The sequence below is a fragment of the Pempheris klunzingeri genome, chromosome 13, assembly GCF_042242105.1.
Source record: "Pempheris klunzingeri isolate RE-2024b chromosome 13, fPemKlu1.hap1, whole genome shotgun sequence".
Classification (NCBI taxonomy): domain Eukaryota; kingdom Metazoa; phylum Chordata; class Actinopteri; order Acropomatiformes; family Pempheridae; genus Pempheris; species Pempheris klunzingeri.
Genome location: NC_092024.1, coordinates 15,164,332 through 15,187,284, shown reverse-complemented (window position 1 = coordinate 15,187,284; position 22,953 = coordinate 15,164,332). Strand labels below are relative to the sequence as shown.

Sequence of the window (22,953 nt, the reverse complement as noted above, 5' to 3'; positions counted from 1 at the left end):
CACATAAGTTGTGTACCTCTGTTAATTTACATGTTTTCATTTCAAACAAACTGTTGGTCAACAAATACGATTAATCTTTACAATAAAATCACATCCAGGTGGGAACTGTACTGTGACCCGTTTGAAATGCAGATGAGGTGGCAGAGTCCCACTGAGCTGCAGCTGCGTGTCAAACACTGTTAAATCCACACCTCCCATCCGGTCTGTATCCACCCATGTCTCATTTCTTCTTGGCAGCCAGCAGGTTCGGAGCAGACACCTTAACTTTGCCTGGCATGTTTCTGGATAGATCCGTGTCCTGCAACACGGTTACGTTAAAAGATCAGAGGGGACACAGTTGGAACATCAAGAAAAACAAACTACCATATGATACAACTATTAATTTCATTATTCATTTAGTCTATAAATTGAAAGTAACAGTCCAAACCCCAAAGATCTTCACTGTACAATTATAAACATGCAGTTAACTTATTTACCTTGACACTGCGGAGCAGGTCTTTTTCTCGGGTTGACGTCTCTTTGGCTTTCATGAAGCTGAGAACTGCCGTACGAGCAGCTGGTAGGAACAAAAAAAAAAACAAACAAACATTGCTGTCAACTCAAAAAGCAATCAGCTTCACTGTAGAATCATAAAGAAAAGGATTTCTAAACATTACAATGGATAACCTCTTACCTTTTCCTTTCTTCTGAGAGCCTGGCGTCAGTTTCACCTTGTGTCTGTGGAAAACATACGACTCATTTAGCGTGTGCACTCCTTATTTTCCCTGTCTCTTACACACAAAAAGGTTATTTGCACATACTTGTGGTTTGAGAGGGTGGTGTACGGGGCACAGACTGGCACAGCGAACAACAGAACATCTTCAGGGTGGGGCTGGCCTGTCAGTGAGGTGAGGAGGTTCTCTGCTTCCTGTGGCAGCAGAAAGGGAAACTGAAGTTAGACTATTGCAGTGCTAAGACAACTTACTGGTGGGTTTAAATAAATGATGCAAAATTCAAATGCATTCATCCCCATAATATACTTTATTATTAAAAAAACATCAAAGAGGAAATAATGAATTTTTTTCTTATCAATTATTTATCAGTCACACAGTTAAATGTTTACATTAAGAACCCACCTCTGCTCCGGGGTTGTCCTGGTCCACTTCGTCTTCCTGGAAGAGAGGACAGCACTGACTATGAATAAATGTGCGATAAAAACGTATCGTAAATATGTATAAATGTAATTAATTGTGAAAATAGGCAAGTTTTGAATGACTGCATATAGCAGCATCCGATTCTATACAAAAATCAGCCCTAAAAAGAGACAGAGGGACATTTTAAAGTTGGGAGGTAACTTTGTTAACATCAACAGACAAACAGTGCAGTCACCGGTGTTGGGTCTTCACTGTGTTCAGCAGAAGTGTGTCGTACCTTTTCCTCCTGTTCTGCAGGACCTTCCTCCTCTCCAGGCTGTCTTTCCCCACCGTCCTCTCCTCCACCCGTCTGCTCTGTTTTCTTTGCTGCAGTCTCCACATTGCGAGGTTTCTGGGGTGGTTTCTGAGGGGGTGGTTTCCTGATGGGTTCGTCTTTCCCCTTCCCCTTTTTGCCTTTCTTCCCCTTATCCTTATCCTCCTTAGCAGAACCAGCCGACTACGGAGGAAAAGCGATTATACTGTTATTTACACTTATCCGTTGTGTCTGTCGCAAGGACTGTGGAAACCTGAACTGAATGAATATATACAGTACGTGTTCACTGTTCAGAGCTGTTTTTATTCATCCTCACCCCGAGCAGCTGCATCATCAGCTCCCTGTCCTCTTCATCCTGGTCTTTGTACTTCTCCTTGATCTTCTTTAACTTGTTCTATGGTGACAACAAATACAAACAGAAACAACCCAGACTGAAGTATCAGATCAGCTCAGGTTCAAGATTGATCCATTAAAACAAAACAAAAAAAAACAACTCATTTGGACACATGTAACACAATACATATCACATAAAACTCTTGACTTCAACTGAAATGTTATTTCATTCATATCGTTACTATTTACACTAAATTTGTGATGTAAATTACAGCTTTCTTTTAGCTGCAGGTTATGGGGAAAAATATGCTACTGATGCTTTTAATAGTTGTGCTAGTGTTGTTTGCCTCCTCTGTAGGTTTTTTTGTCTCTTCTAAATTGTATCTCCTGTAAATTTGAAAGGATTTATAAACTTAAAAGCACCATGCATTGTTGACGATAGTATTACTTTGCTTTAGATTTGTTCCTAAGAATCTTATCTTCCAACTCCTACCTTTTGACCTCTCTTCAGTGGCTGCTGGGAGGGACCTCCGCCACCTTTGGATCCCTGATCAACCGCTGATCCGCCAGATAAAATCTCTGTCTTATCCTCTGAGTCAAAACCTTCCTGTTTCTGCTTCTTCTTCTTCTCCTCTCTAGCAGCAAAGACAAAAACACCACAAATGTTTGAGGGATTTATGGTATGAGCTTAACAGCAAGAAGTACATATCTTACTGTTAAATTGTTGTATTTTATTCCATTCATTCACCTTCTCTGCTTGGCAGTCATGTGTTTCTTCATCTGTGAGTTTACCTCAACCTGAAATGACATGAATGAATGAACATCAGTGTGAAATATTATACCTTTTACGATTTTACCAGATGAAATTGCTGTGCCGTGACTTAAGATGGTAACTTATTACCTGGGTGGTTGCTTCCTTTTTGAAACCAGGATTCTGAGCACTCCTACAAATAAGAGGAGACAGTTTCTTTAAGTGTTAGTCATTGTCATGTGCAATGATGGTGTTTATATGAAGAACGTGTTTTGGGGTGAGGAAGTGGTAACATTACCTGCTGGGCTGTAAATGAGAGAGGGAGATGGTCGTATCCGGAAAGCTGAATTCTTCACTTTCTTCATTCTTCATCTCCTCTTCCTCCCCACTCTCTTGCTCTCCCTCCACGTAGTCCTCCTCAGGAACAGTGGCCAGCTCGCCACCCATGCCATCATCCTCGTCAACCACCTTTTTAATCTTCTTTTCCACCTCTTCACCTCCTCCTGCCGTCTCCTCACCCTGATCTTCGTTACTGCTGTCATCACCTAAAAAGGCGACAGAATCAGCTGCAACACCTGAATGTGGTTGTTACATACACCGTTAATGAAGTCAGTAACTTTGTGCTGCTACCTATCAGCTCCTCTCCCTCCTCTAGCAGCTCAGCAGTTTTGGACGTGACCTCCTCCATGTCTTCCTCTACAGTCTTCACCTTTCTCTCCCCTCTGTGCCTGAACACACTCTGCTCGTCGACCTGCGCAGAGACGAGCATGAATTGTTTGAAGATGACAAAGAGCTGAAATGTGCTCGCAGCTCATGACGGTATTTACCTTGAAGACAAATCCAAAGCCCATTATCAAGTAAGAAGGTGGCAGGAAGTTTTTCTTTCCTGGAGAGGAACATATCGAACGTCAGGTCCCCCTGTCAGACATCACAGCAATTACACAAAATGAATCCACCTTCAGTTTTAGTGCAATACCTCTGATCATGAAACTTCCAGTGGTCAGGTACTCTCCAGTCGGAGCCGTCTTAGACACCTAAAAACAAAATAGGTGTAATTAGCAATAATCAATGTCGTTTACCTTTAAATTAAAGTTAACCTGTGGGGTTTTTGCCACTGGTAGCATTATAGAGCAATGTTAAGGTGATGCACCAGAAAAGGTGGATGACGGTAAAAGAAGACTGCATGCTAGCAAACACAGAATGTAAACAATTTAAAATATTCTAGTTGAAAAGATTATTTTGCAAATGTCTGATATGGGAGGAAATGCAATAAATGTTATGTACCACACAGTTATAAGATGTGTATTTATACAGTAAAATAACAAGGAAACAACAATCATATCAAAATATAGTTAATCTCGACTTGTTAGCAGCAAACATGCTGCCTTGTGTCAAACCCTAAGTCTAGCATCTCCTTTGAGCAGGTCTTTTAATTTTACAAGTATGGAACATGGTAAAAATCATCATTTCCTCTATATGTAGCTGCTCAGCATTGATGACTTACCTGATCATGATGAACCCACCAAGCGCTGGTGATGATCTTGGCATCCCAAGCAGCACTGTAGCACACAGCCATAGTGCCAGCTTCTGTCAGGGTGCGAGGAGGGATGGGGTCACCTGGAGAAAGGAGATGGAGCAGAAAAGGGCAGAAACGTGTACAAATGGAGCGGAAATACAACATCAAGTATCTTCACAAACTGATACAATTATGTCAAACAGCAGAGAGAAGCTGAGAGAAAGCCACATGGTTTACTTGAAGGGTTTTTGATGACGCAGCTGGTTGCTCCGTGGAGGTCAGCATGGACATAGACATCACCTGATAATGTAAAGGTACACATGGGAGATAAACAAGCTCAGGTCTGAACTTTTTTTAAGGTTAGAGCATGTGTAGTTTATTCATTACCTGCCCGGAGGTAGCGTTTGACAATCATCTCGTTCTGCTGCTGATCTCTTCCTGCAATGACCAAGTAATTCTCTGAGCTGATGAACCATAGGAACTTCTCAAACCTGTCAAATGGGAAGAAATGGTTGAGACGATAAAAGGCTCCACCTCACTGACATATAAAAAATACTGAATCAAAGTCTGAATACGTAGGTACACGTGCTCATGTCTGTCTTACCAGTAAACTTTCCTGGCCTTCTGAATGGTGGTCACAGTCTGAACCTCTTTTAGTGTTTTCTGTGTTTTCTTCTCTGCAGACTTCATCGCCTTGAGTAACATAACAAAAACATTTCACAGTGTACAAAAGTATGATGACATGTCAACTGCAAAGCTGGCAATAAACTGCAAGTGGTTATACGGGGCATAAAAAATAATCTGCAGAAACACAAATTCAGGCCTCGCTTTTGGTCTTAAAAACTGCCAGATGCCAGATGTCATGCTAACTCAGAGTAAGAGTTAGCATGTAGAAAAAGTTATGGTGAAAAAGCTTTTTTACTTTATCTGCTGCTTCCATGGTTTTGAATTCCTTCTTTTCAGCACTGCGTTTGCAGTCATAGTACCTAAGAAAGCACAATGACATGCTGTAACGATACTTTCCCCACATAATGCTCATTTCTGTGTCTAACTGATTACATGAAAACCCACTTTTTGGCATTGGCGTAAGCCGACAAACCAAGATCCACATCCACCAATATGGGCTTGTTCCTTTGCAACTTCTTGTTCTGTCCTTTGTCTTTATTTTTGTTTTTCTTCCCCTTCTCCTCTGGCACATCTAGTTTTTCTTCCTCTTCCTGGTCCTCTTCAGAAACGTATGGATTCCTAGTGGGGAGAAGGACACACGTGGTGTAAAAATGAGGAGAGTGGTCTGTGGTGCTCACATTTGTCTATCGGTGTGGGACTCACTTTAAGAGCATGGTGATGTGGTTGGTCTGCAGCTTCAGCTCCTTGATGGCACAGGCCACAGGATCTCCAGCAGCTTGTGCTTCTTTGACGATAACGCCGATCTCAGTCCAGTCCACCTGATTGGCCAGTGCACTGCGCACCACCTGCAGTGCTCTCTCTACCACAGACAGGTTTATCTCCACCAGTTCACCCTTTAATCTGTCCATCTCCTGCAACACACGACATAAGATTTCTTGCATACGCATTTCAGCAAGGTCGGGATGAATCAGCTTTTAAATATGGGAAAACCAGGGGCCATTGTGTGCAGCATTTGCAGCAGATAAAGCTAAAAGTTGTCAGTAATGCTGACCTGTAATTGGTGCAGGGCCTCCAGTCTCTGTTCGTGGTCCCTCTTTACATTTTCTAACTTCTTCAGAGCCTGTTTCTCCTGTTGCAAGGCCTTCATGTCAATCTTCTGACTCTCCATCTTAGAAAAGAACTCATCCACTGCCTGAGTGAGATGATCACATTGGGTTCACATCACATTCAAAAAAGTACAATTACAATCTAATGTAGAAAGGATCAATATATTCTTTTCCAAACAAGGCATCAAGAAATAACAATAAGCAGCCAATATTTACCTTGTCAAAACTATCAAACTCCAAATAGGGGCTCTTTGCATTCTGGGCAAAGAGGAATGGGTGGAATTCATCATATCTGTAAGTAGATGTCATTTTGAATTATTTAGTCATAATATTAATAAGCGTCACAGAAACGTCTGTGTAGTACTCTGCAATGTAGCCACAGTGCATTAAATAAAACAAGACATACGTGAGCAGTTCTTCACTGGGTTTTCCAGGAGTTAAGCTTGGTTTCTTCTCACTCTTTTGAATGATGAAACCCTTGAATCAAACAAAGCAGAGTCTGTGAATATAACAAATCCATTACAGAATGACGCAAAGTATTTTCACTTGAAATAAAGACTGCTTATGATCTTTATCTTTTACCTTGCCACTGAAGTTCTCAGTTTTGGTCATGTATGTTTCTGCAATCTGCAGGGCTTCCAGGATTTTAGGAGCAACTGAAAAAGAATAACATCTAAAACTGGAACCACTACTTCCACTGGTCTCTTACTGAAATTAGCCATATGCCAACAGCCTTTACTCCAACTGCTCTACTGTACCTTGGGCAGCGTCAACTTGGCTGTCAATTTTGGCAGAGCCTGCAAGTCCCACCTCAATCAAACTGTGTTCTATTAGAGTGGCTCCATAGGCTGGACAGGTGTTTGGAAAGTATGCAAAACGGGGTTAAAACTGTTCAATTTCATGATAAAAGAATCTTAAGATGTTTAAACTGAAAAGAAATGTGTTTTAGTTGAACATGTCAGAATTGGTTGCCTGGCTACTTACGAAGGTGGGGGTTCAGAACCCTTTTCACTTGCTCCCCATTTGGTGCTTTGCTGAGGATTTCAGTGAGTCTGCATTTAAAAAAAAAAGCAATTAGAGATAATTAGCCACTGATATATGAACACTACATGTTAATTGAAGTTAGTAAAGATGTGGTTACCGCTCTAAACTGATGAGAGGTTCAGGCGGGCGGGCGCTCTCCACAGGGTACCGCTCTCTCACTGCAATCTTAACATCTTCTGCCTCTGCTGTACGAAACCGCAGCAGATTCAGGATGGTGTACTCGTAGTCTGCAAGAATGATGTTACCCTGAAGATGGAAATGGACAGACCATCATATACACACATACGCAAACACATAGGCATGCATCAATGTCATGGTCATGTTCTGAACAGCACAGCACAGCACGTGTCTTAATGTTTTCTCACCCTGTCGTACAGTTCAATGATCAAGTGGTAGGCAGCTTCATCTGAGCCAAACTGGATATCAACAATCCTGTCAATCCCAAGCTGTTTAACCTGGGTCAGCCGCCGTGTCTTAAGGTGCTTTCGACACTACAAGTGAAAATTTCAGATTCACAATTCAAAATATTATAAAAGCCTACAAATAAAGTTAAATAATTAAAAAAAAAACAGTAGGCCATTCTAATTCAACAAAAAAGATGTTCTTACTTTCATTGCAAAGCCTGAAGGCATCACGTTCTTGGGCCATTCAAAGTCTGTGGAGTGAATCCGAGTCCCAGACTCAATCAGGAGAACAGCTTTGCTGTCAGGCCTGAGACATTAATATGACACTGAGTTATTCACACTGACACGTACATTTACTCAAGATCTGCACTTAAGGAAAGTACAGGTACTTCACAATTGTATTTTCAGAGGAAAATAGTGTGCTTCTTACTTCACATTTATTTGACAGCTATCACATCTTTGTAGATACTTATTATACATACAAAACACATGCAAACAAAATATGAGGCAGATTAAACAACCCAGATGACTAAAAGGAGCTACTATGCAACGTAGATATTAATGCATCAAATATAATCAACAAATAATATAGCAAGTAATAAATTAACACTGACATGGGCTCTCTGCTGCCTAATGCCCATCATTACTTTTTACACTTGCATCATGTTAGTAATACTTCCTTATTCATATTTCATTATAATCACAATATTGAATGCAGAGCTTTAATTTGTATTACTACTTTACTTAAGAGCTTCGTGCCACACGTAAACACTCATACCATGAAACTTTTGGAGGAAAGTTTTCAGACTGTCCTTACTTTTGAAGACGGATGAGATACGTCTTGTTGTCGATGTCATACACGTTGTTTACTCTCATGCCAATGTAGCTGTTAAAGATTGAGGCAAAATAAAATGAAACGCTCATCAATATCTGAACACAAATCCACATGAACGATGGTTAGCTTAGCAACCCGGCTAGAGGCATTAACACACATAACCTACTTGGCATTTATCTCGGCAACAACTGCCCGGATATCCACGGTGGTGTATCTTGTTTTCATGGTGACCCAACAGCTCACAGCTATGAGAAAAAGAAAGGAAAACTGTGGCAAAACTTCACATTTCTAAAGCAACATCAGCAAGGTGTACATGCAGAGGGCTGCTGAGCATGCGCACAAATTACATGTTTTTACGGAAGCCGGTGTGGAGCAAAAATGAGCCAAAGTCCACGCCTTTTACACACAGTGGACGTTAGTGAATAGAAGGCATTGATTGTGTATGGGATGCTCTGGTGCCTGGCAACCTCATGCTATTACATGAATGCAAAAAATAATTTTGAAATATTAATCTCATGGTTTGCTCTTTTGAATTAAGAATGCATTAATGATGCATTACTCAAACTGGCTTATTGGTGTGAAAAACAGGGCAAGCCTTCGAAATGCACCCAAAACACCATCTAACATCGACTGGAACAATAGGGGAAATGTTGTGGACATGCAGAACAACAACCCGATGCCTAATGAAAAGATATCCGAGCGAAGTGTCGCCGCCCACCTCTGGAAAAAAGGTAAGGAGGTGAATTATACAGCTGAAAAATGACACAAATGCGTCAAATATCTGGGCCCGCAGCGACTAATTCTGCTTGACTGGCATTTTTCATACATGGAAGGGCATGTCCCGCTGTGCTGTAGCTTTTAATCATGAATGTTTTCGCCGGGGCGGCCACAGAAAGTCAAACATTGAGCCGGAGTTTCCAGTTTCCTCCTCAGGTCAGAGAGGAGGGCGAAGGCGTGCTCCGTTACCAAGGCGACGGTCAGCTAACAGGGCTAGCTAGCGGGGCTAAGCTAGCATCCGTGGGGCGACTTTTCGCGTCCTTTTGACACCACGACGCGCAAAAAAAGGCCAGCTCACATTTTCAAACCTTCCCCATAAACAGTCGAAATGTAACGTTACTGTCCGAGATACGTGTGTTATGGATAATCGACTTACATGCGGCGGCAGAGACCGTGAGGGATGCATTGTAAGTTAAGAGTTAATCGGCTGAGCAGAGTGATGGCAGGTCTGACAAGTCGTTGAGGTTTCTTTCCAAAGATTTTGTTTTCTAGTGAGATATTTTAACCTTTAACCAGGAGCTAGCTGTGGCTTCACTGTCTCTTAAGCAAATAATTGGACATATACGTTGTTGCACTGACCGTTATATCAGTTATAATAGTGTTTTTACTTAAAATGTTTCGATTTAACACTCAGTTGTTTGTTTTTTAATCCAGTACTTTTAGTAGATGTGACCGAAAATGATGAACATAGATGTGTCAGACACACACCTGTCCTCACCTGTTGTTGACAGGGAGAGAGGATCATTTTGGTGAATATCAGAGTTTAGTTAACATTTGTTAACACTTCAAACACCACTTAATTCTGCTTTTTCACTTCTCTTGGACTCCTAATCCAGTAAAATCAGACAATTCCAAATCCAGACAAAATTTACAATTTACAAAAATTCACTGGCTAAATCTAAACTATGGTCCTTTCTTGGATTGATCAGGAAAATAATCAACAAATAATTTAGATAATTGTGATCTGCAGCCCTATTTTCAAACACCCTGTGAAGTATTTTGACAGAATGAGTCTCTTGTGAATGTAAATGTGAAATGATTAATAGATTAATCAATTAGCCAAACTACAGGAAATTAACCAAAATTAACAATTTTAACCAAAAATGCCAAATGCACTGCTTTCCTTGCTCTAGTAAACTGATAGTAAACTGAATTTCCTTTTGTTTTGGACTGTCAAGACATTTAAATATAGCATTTTTCATTGTTAGGTCTGACATTTTTACAGACCAAACCGGCAGTCCGCAGACTATTTCATAATAAAAGGCTCATTAGTTGTAGCCCTAGATGAAAGTAGGGCTTCTGGCTGTGAATCGGAAAATCCCAACTCCCTATCCCATTAAAATCATCAAGGGCATTAATGTCCTTTGGGAAAACAGGATCTCGCTCTGGATAATGCAGACTTGCTTTTCTGTTGTTCAGCTAGTCTCAAATATCAACTGATATCCAACAGTAATATCATAGAAATATGGAAAACTGTTCTCTTTTCTCAGTCTTTGTTGTTGTTTTTTTTACATGTTACAGGCTACAAAATAATCAAGAAAATAGGGGAGGGCACATTCTCAGAGGTGGTGAAAACCCAGAGCCTAAAAGATGGGAAGTTCTACGCCTGTAAAACCATGAAGCAAACAATTAACAGGTATGTAAGCTGCAACAAAATCTTGTCCTGTCCACCACAGGCAATCAGTGGTGCATTTTTACTATACTCTGTTGCATATGAATCCTTGAAACTTGAGTCAACAGCGTGACACCCCCTTTGCCTTAAGTACCCTATTAGATATCAGCTTGCTCCACCTTTGACCTTGTAGTGGTGAGGTTACAATAGATGTCGCTGCTTGAAATGTGTGTTGTCAGTGCACTGGTTTTTAACACTGACTGTGTCCTTTAAATCTGCGCTACAACTTATCTTATGTTACATTGTCCATGCACAGTACACTATTACATTTGCATAATGTTACTATCATACAAAGCTGTCAAAATGAAACTGACCCATTGGCCCTCTTTCTCACTGCCCGATTTTTTTCGGATGAGGTAAGCAGCAATTCATTGTGTTATCTGTTGTTATTAAGCCTGGAGCAGGCCAACAACCTGCGGGAAGTCCAGGCAATGAAGAGACTAAGCCCGCATGCAAATATCATCCAGCTACATGAACTGATTTTGTGAGTACTGGAGTGTTGTCTGCTATGAAGTTACTGTACTGCCTCAAACTAGTTTCACGTACCACATCATATTAATCTAATGCAATGTTTCAGTGACAAAGACACTGGGACTGTGTCTTTGATTTGCGAGCTGATGGAGATGAACATCTATGAGTTCATACAAGGTAAGTGTGCACTATGACTGAGTGCATACATATAATATTTGTATTTCATACTTGTAAGTCTGAACTGGAACTGGAACTGGAACTTTTTTTTCTTGCAGGAAGAGAAACGCCACTGCCCGACCATACAGTAAAGAACTACATGTACCAGCTTTGCAAGTCACTTGAACATATGCACAGGTAGTTACGAAATAGCGTCAGTTCAAATGAAATGCCAGTGTAAAACACAATATCAAGTGTGTTGAGATTGTTTGTTCCCCATTGGCGTCTTTCTTTTCTTTTTTACAGCTGTGGGATTTTTCACCGAGATGTGAAGCCAGAAAACATTCTCATCAAAGTAAGATGCATCATTATAATCATTTACTTTACAGAAATGTAACGCTGGTGTCTGGTTTTCAGTTATAAATATTTTAAAAATTATTTTGCAGCAAAATGGTCTGAAGCTTGGTGACTTTGGGTCATGTCGGAGTGTGTACTCCAAGCCTCCACACACAGAGTACATCTCCACGCGCTGGTACAGAGCCCCAGAGTGCCTCCTCACTGACGGCTACTACAGCTTGAAGATGGACCTGTGGAGTGCTGGTTGTGTCTTCTTTGAGATCATGAGGTAGCTCTGCAGGGGAGGGGCACAAGTGTTCATGAGCGTTTCCTTTCTTTATTTGATTGTGTGCTACCACAACTTAAACAAATGTCAAACAAATGCTATGTAAATAGTTTTGTTGTTGCAGTCAGACTGTTGTGTACCTGTGTGTTTCAGCTTGAATCCTCTCTTCCCTGGAACCAATGAGTTGGACCAGGTTTCCAAGATCCACGATGTGTTGGGGACACCAGATCAGAGCATCCTCCAAAAGTTCAAGCAGTAGGTGTTCGACCTAAAATGCGTTGTTTGAAAAGCTGTACATGTAAATTGTGAGTATCAAACCAATTTTTGCTTGGAAAACAAGACTTCTCATGGTCTCTTAATGCCTGGCAGGTCCAGAGCGATGCATTTCAACTTCCCTCCTAAAAAAGGCAGCGGTCTCTCACGGTTAATCCCTACCTGCCCGGCTCCAGCTCTGTCACTGCTCTATCAGATGCTCGCCTATGATCCAGATGAACGCATTGCTGCAGAAACAGCCCTGCGCCACACATACTTTAGGGAAATCAGGTAAACCATGCAAATCAGAGACAATCCTCAACATGATAGCTTTTTTAATTTGCATGGCACGATTGGCAGATTTGTTGGTAAGGCAACATGTGGAAGGACTTAAATTTAGATATTAAAATTCTGTCATTTGTAAGAGAAGTCTTGCTTGCTCTTGCTTTTTCCTCCCAGGCTGGCAGAGAAGAAAACAGAGACTCACAGACTTACTGGGACTGTGGCTGGAGTAGAGAGCAGTGGGACCCACAAATCCTTAGAGCACATCTGGCGCCCAACCAGACTCGGCAAACAGATGAGAGGAAGACACACAAGGCAAACACCTTTAATGAGCGTAAGTCTAATTTCTGCTGGTCAGTGTTTAAGTCAGCTGAAGTGAAATCTCCAAAAGCCCACGAGTTCAAAGATGAATACAGCTGGTAGCCTGATACTTCTTCCTTCTTCAGCACAACATGAAGCATGTAGCAGAGCCCCTCATCAGACGGAACATGCCTCATTATCCCGCAGAGCTGCCCAAGCTCAACATGGTCGTACCAGGACCACAGATCTCCTTCCCAGTCTCCACTATCCCTGCATTTGCTCTCACGCACCGAGGCACGCTGCCAGTCATCACATCAAAAAAGTGCCAGTCACGGTTGGCCAAGGTAAACACAGGAGTGCTACACAGGCATCAGGCTTTTTACATTTTTGAATTATTCAGTCATTTAGGCCTCCTGGGAGTTGCGTCCTCCAAGAGCACTGTGGAAATTAAGCAAAACACAGCTGACAGGTTTGTTAAGAGTATCAGATGTTTTATGTTTCTCACTATGTGGTATTTAAGAGGAAAGGAGAATATCAAATTCATTTAACTAAACAAGTGCCTTGGTTGTGCTTTCATTACGTGCTTTGAGTTGTCATTCAGGCTGCATTTCCTCTCTTCACAGCCCCGAGATGAGTCACACCACGCAGCTCTTAAGACCTGCTACATGCCACCTCTGGATAGGAAACACGGAGGCTACTGAGAGCCAAAAACGCTTCAAAGTTTGATTAAAAATTTGCCTCTTAAAACAGGACAGGTCTGTACTGACAAACACACTATTGAGAGGACAATGTTGGCCTGATGTTGTAATCTGTCAAGCAACACTAAAAGAAAAAAGTGCAATGAAGACCGGCAAGCCTGTCACCTTACTAGTTAAGACTGCTACATCAAACTGTTTAACTTTCATTGTTATTCAATGTGATCTTGACATAAACAATATCAGAGTGCGTCATATTACGTTGGATTGAGAGTGTGTAGTTCAGTTATGACCTCGGTTTTACTTGACATAGTCAGGTGTTACATGTTTACAACTGTTTAGAAATATATACTTCAATCTGAGCCTATTACACAAGCGGAGCAATAAGATATGGGGCAGGTGAGCAGCTGGTTAACAGGTGCATTAAAGGGTGTAACTTTGAGAGGAGTGTGGTCAGCTTCCTGCCTTTAAAAAGTAGCTACACCCCTTGGACTTAACTTAACTGTAATATTTTACAGCTTTGAATCACAAATGATTTAATAAGCTTTTTTTTACACTGATTAACAGAAAAGAAAATACCTTTGGTGTGACACACTTGAATCATTAATATTTAGATATAGCTGTAACATAAGTTTAACAATGGCTGGTTTAGTCAATGTCCTGCTAAAAATTTGAAACTTTGACTGAGAGTCCTGACATAAATCTACAATTTGAGGCAGCAACTTGAAAAGTGCTGTTGCAGTTAAGAACGATACTACCAAAGTCAGAAATGGTCAAACAGAACACATAGCGGCTTTAATGAAGCATCCGTGATTCAAAGCTGTAGAGCAAATAAACATCTAAAGCTCCTAAGTGTGGGTTGGATACTTCTTATAGGCGCTGTATACTTTCGATAATCTCTTTTCAATAATAACTCCTCGGGACAAACTGATTTGTAGTCTTCCTGTACAAAGGTAAACAGTAAAAACATTCACATTAAGTGCTTCACAGTTATTCAAAGCCACAACGTTGTCTTTGGTGAACTATTTTAAAGGCTGATTACATTATCCAACTAAATAAACTGAATTCAAACAGAACATTTCTTTCCATAGTAGTATGTATGTGAAAACATCTGTATTTTCAGATCAGGCTTTAAGAAAGTCCTGAGTCTTTTTTTTGTTTTGTTTTTAAAGCTTTGTTCTAAGTGTAGCTTGGTAAGTACCCTCGTACCTCCTCACCTGAGGCATTGTGGCTTAAGTACCACTTGATTCAGAGCTGTGAGCTCATTAAAATAGTCTGTGAGTCAGTCTGCACCTTATTGTGTTGTTATCGTGACACATAATCAGAGTAAAACAGTGAAGTGTCATTTATTTGATGTTGTCATTAACCTGCATTACAAATACTTAAATCTCTTCCATGATGTCTGTATACCCTCCTGACACATGAATAATTAAGTGGGAAATAAAGCAAATATATTTGCCCGACCAACTTCCTGCCTGAGTGTCAGCGGTTGCTGGTCTCTTCATGACATTAACAATGATTGTTTCTCACACAAAAATAAAGTACATAAATACTTAAGTGGTGTCGAATGGGAATCTCTGCTTTCTTCTCTGAAATCTTTCTTGTGGCTTTAGTTAAATTTCTTTTAAGGAGAAAATCTGAGGATGTAAAGTTCCATGATTTATTCTCAAAGTACTATTTGTCACTGCTGGTATCAGGCTGAGAGTCAGTCGTTGTCTGCAAACTTCCTTCTGCACTTTTTTGACAATGTATGCAATTTCCACACCAGAGGCATTACACCTTTGTTATGTAAATACAGTATATGTGGGAGAACAAAAAAGAACAGAAAACGGTGTATTCAAGATTATTTTAATATTATTAATATGTATACTTTAGGCTTTAGAAATATAACTATCAATGACAAAACTTCCACTGGAGTAATGGTAGTTTGCTTAGGCCCCCATCAAATCAATTAATTACAATATACACATTATGATACAGAGCAGATTTGAATCTGAAATAATATTAAAATAAATGCTCAATAGATAAAGGTTTTAATAGTTTTTATCATTTTCTTCACCTACTGTATTAACCATCTGTAAGTTCGGAGCACACCCAAAAATGTAAAGCCATTTTCTTCTAATAAACTAATTTAAGTGCAAACTTTTTTTTCTTTAAAAAAGACTATGATTGCAGCATCCAGCTTTATAGATTCAGATTTCAAGACTGAGGATGTTAAAGCCGAGTGCAACAAGGCAGTCCTCAACCCTCTTTTTTTTGTTCCATTAGAGTAGTTATACAGACAAACAACAAAATGACTAACAAAATCAGTGCAAAGTCGTTGACAGGGAGATTCTACTCAAGAAAAGACAGAAGTGGTGGGTGAATGTGGATGGATGCAAAATTTTCAGATGCTCACACACTTGGTCATAAAAAGATAGTTCACCCAGAATTCATAATTGAGTCAATAACCCTGAGCCGAGACTGGGCTACACAAGGTTTAAAAAAAAAAAAAAAAAAAAAAATAGGGTGTATACACAGATTATGAAAATTAAGTGAACTATCCCTTTAATCTCAAGCCACAGTTGTCTGGTTTGCATCTAACAAAGCCGAGCTTTATTTCCAGAGGGGACAACAGTCTGATGAGATTCGACATGAAAGAAAGATTTTTAAAATTCTAAAACATGTTAAAACGCCACAGAACAATAGTATATCAGCGCAATAGTCCACGATTGCACCACACCTTTTCTTGCTTCATTCCTCCACTAGGTCAAGTGAGTGATAAACAAAAAGAACAGAAAAGCCATTAACAAAACCAGGGGGAGGGAAGGGGTGTAAAAGAAAAAGGAAAACTTGCAATGCTTGCAGGGTGAAGAGCAGCATCAGACTCTGGATTGCAGGGTTCTTTAGCAGCAGAAATATTGTGGCTATACTACTGTTCCACTGGGAGAGCTGGCTTGGTTTTGGGATGACAATAAACCCTGGAAAAAGGAAAACAAGGAGATTTGCATTGGGAAAGTTCACAGAATGTAGCAAAAAATCAAGCAACAAATAGCTAATTAAAAATCAGCCTCTAGCCTACTCTTTCCACATCTCGGTCCCCTGCATTTAATTACAAGCCTGTGCACAGCAGTCAGAGTGGATGAAAAGCGTACAGTGTTAGACTAACGGTGTCTTTGAGAGGTTTGCTTGATCAAGGCACTTCTAATGTACATGAGCAAAAAGCTGATCTGACCCCAGAGGGCAAATTTTTTACCCAATATCTTTTTTTTTTTTTTTTTGGTGTTTTTTTCCAAACAGGGCAAACTTACCAGACTGTTAAGTAACACATTTTTATTGCACACTCAATCCATAACCATAAAAAAAAAAAAAAAAAGGTTTGAACTTCCATTTCCCATTACCGAATATTAAATGCACCATCCACAAAACAGTGCTCAACCACTTCATCTGTATCAATTAGAATTTATACCCACTACAAGCTGTGCGCCAAGATTTTTTTTTCCTGGATCAAATTTGTTCCATTTTCTCACCCCGAACACACTAGTGTGCACCTCAATATCATTGTTTGTGTTCTCATTTTTACATAAGGGATTTTTTTGAGATTTCACGGGTACGTTTGCCTCTATCCCTTCTTAATGTCTGACTCTGGTTGAATGTAACAATCACAGTGGACTAACTAGCCTTCAGATGGCCTGTCTGCTCTGGATCCAGACTACCATGTGCCTCATTCGGGCAAAATCTCTCAAAACACAGACAAAAGGGAGGTATACAAGGGTGTATACACATCTTAAGCTGTAAGCATGTGAGAAACTGCAGAGGTTCTTTGGGCACATATAGAGCCATTTGCATAAAAGCTGAAATATGGAAGTGTATGCAGATGACTTCTTGGCTATGCTGCTATGCATTGTGGGATGATTATGATGAACCAATGAACACACTTCAAATGGATTAACGTCTTCTTTCCACTCGTAAGTCTATACAGGAAATCCCTCCTTATCAGAGTGTATTATATAACCAGACTGGAATATTTTAATAGCATTGGTTATATTTGAAACTTAGGCATAATAATAGGTCTTTCATTGGAAAGCAGATGTACATTAAACAAAGTGTGATATGTTACTTGCCTGCCTGCAGAGTGACAATCTGACTATAAAAGCTAAAAATGCTTTTCCAAATGTCCATAGTTTACGCTTTTATGCTTTCAGAACATTCCTTGATTTTTAGTTACAGCCCACCAACTGCTTTTAAGACGGACATAATGTTATCACTTCAGTTTTCCCCACATTTCCTACATTAAAAAGAACTTACCACTTTGCCTGGCCTCGCCCATGTGCAAATAAATCCCTCCTGACAAGCAGTCACTAAACAGTCCTCTAAAAATATGAGTACAGTCAGTCTCTCGTGTGCTATCTTTTTACAGATGAGGGGCTCAAGGAGGGGCACGTCCTCCATGCGTGGGCACAGCAGCGTGCCTAGAGTCTTAGCAGGGTCTGTTTTGGTTTTTGTCAGCAGGTTGAGCTTGTCGCTGCTCTTGCTGCTGATGTGGCCCATGCTGTGGTTGCGTTTGTGGTCCTTCTCGTGGTGGCGCTCCTTCCGATCGTGGAGTGATAGCGTGGCAAACTTACTCACACCTGTAGCGATGGCACTGTCCATGATACCACTGCCGATACCACCACCACCACCACCACCAGCCTTGTTGGTATTGTTTGCCGTTGTTGTAGTACCGGCTGAATGGGGTAGACTGTTGGAGCGTGGTAATGTAGTAGAGAGGGAGTTAATGCCAGGAGTATTGGCACCACTGTTGTTTCCGTTAGTAGTGTTACTAGAGGTGTTAGTGATTATTGTAGCACCCGCAGGGGGGCTAGTAGCATTCATCACATTAGTGTGTGTTCGTGTCCGTGAGAGCGGAAGATGGGGGAAAAGGATGTCCTCAGTGAGGTCCCATAGGCACAGCTGAGTGTCCTGGCCCACTGAGCCAAACCGGTACGTGACACTTACAGGTCGGCTGTCCGTGGAGTTGCGCTTGGAGAGTCGAGACTGCGTACTGTTGGCCCTGTCTCGTCCAAAGTGGATCATCTGATCCTGGAAGTCCTCGTCGCTGCCACTGAACTCCATTGGGTCACTCTCTTCCACGCTTGTGGTGTAATGGTCAAATGCCACCACACTCACCCATGATTTGTGCCCATGGCCTCGGGCGATGACTCTGCAGTCCAAGAACGACCACACAGTCACTAGATCGTCCTCTCCGCCTGCAACTATGTACTTTCCATCAGGGCTCCAGCACACACACAACAAGCCACCAAAGTAGCTCTTCATGGTGCCGTGAAGCTCCACCGCGTCAAAGTTGAAGACCCGTAGAAAGCCATCTTGGCTAACACAGGCTAGGAACTTCCCATCTGGAGAGAAGGCGAACTCATTCAGAGCCCCCTCACCCACTGTCCATTTAAGGAGAGGGTTCCGCGTGGACTTACTCTTACAAGTGTGTACAGAGTAGTTCTCTCCCTGCTTAAGCAGCTGGTAGTGAGGTGCTGTGGTGCCACAAGTATGCTCCACGTTGTACAGGTACATATTCCCACTGGCATGAGAGACCAGAAACAGGCTCTCAGAGCCTGGCACCCATTTTACGCATGTTACTCTGGACTTGTCTATTAGTCTCTGGCAGGACAGAAGGAAGGTTGAGGTTTGAGAGGCAAACAGGGGAAAGAGAGAGCAGAGGGAGATAGAAAAAAATATTTCAGTATATCAAGAGGAAATCAATATTCTGAACATGGTCTTACAATTTCACCTCAAATATTGTTTACATCTTGGGCCACTTGTAATATTCTGTTTGGACAATATGAAAATAATAACAAAAGCTTTAAGAAATCTGTTGACTTTTAGTCATTCAGATGTTGTAAATCTCCTACAAGACGGTGAGAGAGTTTACAGCTATTAATTTGTTTCTTATACTGCCAAATCTGTTGGTGTAGGTGTAGGTTAATTAATGATTCTCCTGTGAGGCATGGGTTCTTTAATGAGATGTGGCCTTTTCACCAGAATGGCAGAAAGAAAATGTGCAGATGCCTGTCTGACAACAAGGCTCAACAGTACTACAAAAATCAATTTTGTGAGAAAGTAAAGAAAATCTGCTGCTTTGCCCAGTTTTTCAACTGTTACTTGAAGAAACTGCTGCACACACAACTCTTACGAATCTCACCACTGTCCATCAGAGACCTACCTCCTCATTGAAGAGCTTGCTTGTCTCCTTCTTGATGGGGTCAATGAGCTGTACCTGTCCTGCTGAGAAACCCACCAGCAAGGACACACTCTCTGCTGTAGCAGTGAGGTGGTTGAAGTCATGACAGGTGGGCTGCGTCCCCTTATAGATGCGCTTGTCTATGGGCTTGCTCAGGTCAGCAGCCTGGTGAGAGAAACCATGAAGGCACATGAAGTGAGTGTGGTAACCTTTAAACATTAAAGATGACATTATGCAATTTGTTACATGACGAAGGCTATTATTGATCAAACTGTTAGTAATTAGCCACTGGAGCTGAGTGTGCAGTTGCGTTGTTTTTCCTGTGCTTCATCTCAAACACAAGGATACTGAATTTAGGAGAGCTGAAGGGACCATTAATTAATTAAGTCCACTGATTAGGAAGAAGTTGCATTTGGTCAAAGCCTTCATAAATTGAGTTTCGTGCAACCAAAGTTTACACAAAGTGAGATCCAGTTCAGCAACACATGAAATAGCTGGCGGTCACTGAAAAATAAGAAAGAACTCAAGTATAGAAGGGTGTCCAATCTCTGTCGATGGACCTATATTAGCACCCATTCTGTACGATTTACAGTTTGTCTCTAATGTTAGGGACACAGTATGTCACTGCCGTGAAGAAGACACCCAGGGCATATACTGCAGATAAGCAGCGTAACAACAGTTCCATTTGTTAATGATTTACAGTTTACACCATCGGCAGAATGGAAAATTCTTTAAGTGTAAGATGATGACTCAGTGGTTCCTCCACTACTGTTGATGTGACATTGAGTGTTTCTGTCACGACACAGAGACAAAATGTCAAACCAAGTCTTATAAGTTGTTTAAAAATCAAGAGTGCAGTCAAAAACGCAGCGCTTATGCCTCACAACAGCATGCATGGCATTAAACACTGCTTTGACAACTGACATTATCAGCAAAAATAGTACATAATTAAGCTTATGTCAAAAGTAGGGAAACAGCACTTAAGTAAGGAGGTTATGGATATACACACACAAGAAATAAACAGGTTCTTATGTGCTGCAAGATTTATTAACTGCTGTAATTACTATTTCTGCTTTCACCACCTCTTCTGGCTGCACCTTAAGAGTGGGACAAATAATCAATAAGGTGACCAAACAGCATTTAGTGCTTTATGGGGCATATGATTAATATGTTTGTGCTGTAAGACGTTGTCATTTTACATATACTGTCAAACTTAAATTGCCAGGATTGACAAGACTAGAATAAACACCATGCACAGGTTTGTCTTTGACTACAAATTCTGTGCTACAAACTCGACTGAAATTGTTCTAATCTCAGATAGTTCAGCTTATAGTTAGGCTATAGCTGTTTTTTTATTTGACTGATGATGCATGACATTCAGTCATTATTGTGTGAATAATAAAAAGGGCATGACACATTGCCTCAAGTTAGGAGTCAGCTGATTCCTGTCGATCTGTGATGTCAAGTAAGCAATTAGCTGAAACCACATTATGTTAAACTAGAAAATTAATACACATTTGTCAGCACCCATCCGCAAAATGAGTTACTGAAGAATTAAAATTGTTAATGACTGCACATCTAGGCAGAGTATTAAAATATACTGCGCAGATTTAGAGCCTTCAAAGAGGTTCATTTGTTGTACTGAAAGAGGGTTTAGAAAACATAACCTCCATCACTTAACTTACATCAAAACTAGCTAAAGTTAGCATTTCAGTACGAGGAGAACAAGTTAGCTTAATTTGGTCAGGTTATAGATTCCGTCCCCAAGCTCAGAGCTGAGTACCTTACATCAAAGGTAGCAGTTAGCTTGCTAGCAAAATGACTGTCCAGACACTGAATCGGCATCGTTGTAGTTTGTCGACAGCTGTCAGTCAAAAGGCGTCCACAGGTGTTATGGGTGGAAACGCAACCCTACAACTGTCACTGTCATCTACGAGCAATGTCAACCCTAGCAGCTTAAATCAAACCAAAAAAAAGCCAGCTTTACTCTGGCGATCGTTGTCCAACCTCACCAATCCTTCCAACCTCGCAAAACTACAACTGAGTGGCGGACAGAGGACGGAATTTAGCCCCTGGCCTCGCAATAGCTAGCTGGTGGCTCTGTAGCTAACATTAGCCAGTTGCGCTGGCTAGCTAACTAGCAGGCTAGCTCCAGCTTAGCTTCAAGCTAACTAGCTGCCAGCTAATTTCAAAGTCAAGCACCGGCCAGAGTTATTAGACACAGCCAACACATGCGTAAACAGCCCAGACAGCAGCGGTGGGTTTTAACATGCACTATCACGGTTTCCCGCTGCGGTTAGCCGCGTTAGCACGCTACCTTTCTAACGCCTTTGTAGATGTAGAAGTAGAGCTCACGGCCCACATTGAAACAGATCCTGTCGCCGTTGCCCGACTGGTCGTTGACGTTCACGAAGGAGACCTTGACGGGGTTGGAGCCCTGCGAGTTGAAAGGCACCCTGTTCGGACGGCTGTATTCGGAGTGAGTGAGGAGTTTGTAGACGCCTTCCCGAGTGGTGAACTGAGTTTTAATTTCGTTCATCTCCTTCCCTCCTCCCTCCGCCGCCATCTTTGAAATTAACATTCATCCCTTTCCCCCAGGCCGGATCTTACGCACGGTGGGGAGCGGACCACGGAGCGGCCATCCCGACTCTCCCGGTCCCCCCAACGGCTCACCGGGGAACTGGTGAACACACCGCTGTAGCTACTTTAAAACAAGCTGTCACAGCTTTTTACTTCTCTGAAATACTGCGACATTACAATGATTTTAAGCCACATGTTACAAATTGTACATCTGTGAAAATTAAATAGTTACCAGAGCAACCGGATGTGTTTTAAGTTATTTATCTGAAGACATGTACACCTTCCTCTTTCTGTACAGAGTTAAAAATTCTATAAATAAGTTTAGAAATATATGTATATGTATATATTTAAAGAAAAAGGTGGTCAATTATGTGTTAAGTGTGTCGTAAAGACTCAGGGGCCAATTTAGGTTTTATTTTGAAAAAAAATTAAAAAAATTCACCGGACGTATTATTTTGTTAAGATGCTGAAATGAGCAAACTCAGTGGTGTTTGACACTCGTGTCCATGCTGCTGCCTGTCGTGTGCAGACCGCTCACCTTTGGCTGCACTGGGCTGCATCATATCTGAGACACCTGCTCCCCTGTTGGTTAATTAATCCACCAGTCTACCTGCACAACGACATCTTAACGCATGTTACTTTACCGTGGTGCAAAAAAAAAAGTTAGACGCGCCTCATGTCATGGCATGTAGGAGGAGACGGCAGCTTTCACTTCCAGGTATCAGTATTTGAACATTTTTGCAGAAGCAGACACATGCTATATTTGTTTTCTTGTCCATGGTATTGTGGCATTGCCTGATTTGACCAATAATTTGAATTGGTAGTTTTCTCTTCATACACTTTTCTTAAACAAAAAAATGTGTATTTAGT

General features: G+C 41.2%; 3 protein-coding genes across 3 annotated transcripts; 1 reads left to right on the top strand and 2 right to left on the bottom strand.

Moving 5' to 3' along the window:
• Window positions 1-162: 162 nt before the first annotated feature.
• LOC139211590 (ribosome quality control complex subunit NEMF) lies at window positions 163-8,382 on the bottom strand. The gene is made up of 32 exons (XM_070841850.1): window positions 8,229-8,382; window positions 8,045-8,113; window positions 7,432-7,534; window positions 7,189-7,314; window positions 6,921-7,069; window positions 6,764-6,831; window positions 6,538-6,627; window positions 6,362-6,435; window positions 6,186-6,256; window positions 5,996-6,071; window positions 5,725-5,865; window positions 5,376-5,584; window positions 5,118-5,291; window positions 4,969-5,032; window positions 4,651-4,739; window positions 4,434-4,537; window positions 4,284-4,346; window positions 4,035-4,147; window positions 3,507-3,564; window positions 3,358-3,416; window positions 3,161-3,281; window positions 2,829-3,075; window positions 2,681-2,723; window positions 2,528-2,577; window positions 2,273-2,414; window positions 1,763-1,840; window positions 1,411-1,629; window positions 1,116-1,151; window positions 801-907; window positions 674-717; window positions 477-556; window positions 163-298 (listed from the first exon to the last, which is right to left on the bottom strand). Exons 1-32 carry the CDS (start codon window positions 8,285-8,287, stop codon window positions 221-223), a joined length of 3,204 nt encoding a protein of 1,067 aa, XP_070697951.1. The 5' UTR covers window positions 8,288-8,382; the 3' UTR covers window positions 163-220.
• Window positions 8,383-8,609: 227 nt separating this feature from the next.
• On the top strand, window positions 8,610-13,573 carry LOC139212358 (MAPK/MAK/MRK overlapping kinase-like). The gene is made up of 12 exons (XM_070842894.1): window positions 8,610-8,793; window positions 10,361-10,475; window positions 10,906-10,995; window positions 11,089-11,159; window positions 11,258-11,336; window positions 11,445-11,493; window positions 11,585-11,763; window positions 11,914-12,015; window positions 12,130-12,303; window positions 12,472-12,628; window positions 12,741-12,938; window positions 13,218-13,573. Exons 1-12 carry the CDS (start codon window positions 8,610-8,612, stop codon window positions 13,293-13,295), a joined length of 1,476 nt encoding a protein of 491 aa, XP_070698995.1. The 3' UTR covers window positions 13,296-13,573.
• Window positions 13,574-15,123: 1,550 nt separating this feature from the next.
• wdr20a (WD repeat domain 20a) lies at window positions 15,124-22,084 on the bottom strand. Its single transcript, XM_070842489.1, has 4 exons — window positions 21,821-22,084; window positions 19,486-19,668; window positions 17,577-18,923; window positions 15,124-16,249 (listed from the first exon to the last, which is right to left on the bottom strand). The coding sequence occupies exons 1-4, from the start codon at window positions 22,082-22,084 to the stop codon at window positions 16,196-16,198; spliced, it is 1,848 nt and encodes a 615-aa protein (XP_070698590.1). The 3' UTR covers window positions 15,124-16,195.
• Window positions 22,085-22,953: the final 869 nt, after the last annotated feature.

What these genes read in the sequence shown, in the direction of transcription:
- LOC139212358 (XM_070842894.1), top strand. Translation starts at nt 8,610, where the DNA reads ATGATGCATTACTCAAACTGGCTTATTGGTGTGAAAAACAGGGCAAGC. An exon ending in CATCTATGAGTTCATACAAG is followed by an intron (nt 11,160 to 11,257) that starts GTAAGTGTGCAC and finishes TTTTTCTTGCAG; the next exon opens with GAAGAGAAACGCCACTGCCC. An exon ending in GCCAGTCACGGTTGGCCAAG is followed by an intron (nt 12,939 to 13,217) that starts GTAAACACAGGA and finishes CTCTCTTCACAG; the next exon opens with CCCCGAGATGAGTCACACCA.
- wdr20a (XM_070842489.1), bottom strand. Translation starts at nt 22,084, where the DNA reads ATGTTAATTTCAAAGATGGCGGCGGAGGGAGGAGGGAAGGAGATGAAC. An exon ending in TCTACAAAGGCGTTAGAAAG is followed by an intron (nt 19,669 to 21,820) that starts GTAGCGTGCTAA and finishes TTCTCTCACCAG; the next exon opens with GCTGCTGACCTGAGCAAGCC. An exon ending in GGGCGAGGCCAGGCAAAGTG is followed by an intron (nt 16,250 to 17,576) that starts GTAAGTTCTTTT and finishes TCCTTTTTCCAG; the next exon opens with GGTTTATTGTCATCCCAAAA.
- LOC139211590 (XM_070841850.1), bottom strand. Translation starts at nt 8,287, where the DNA reads ATGAAAACAAGATACACCACCGTGGATATCCGGGCAGTTGTTGCCGAG. An exon ending in GTTGCCGAGATAAATGCCAA is followed by an intron (nt 8,114 to 8,228) that starts GTAGGTTATGTG and finishes AATCTTTAACAG; the next exon opens with CTACATTGGCATGAGAGTAA. An exon ending in TATCTCATCCGTCTTCAAAA is followed by an intron (nt 7,535 to 8,044) that starts GTAAGGACAGTC and finishes TTAATGTCTCAG; the next exon opens with GCCTGACAGCAAAGCTGTTC.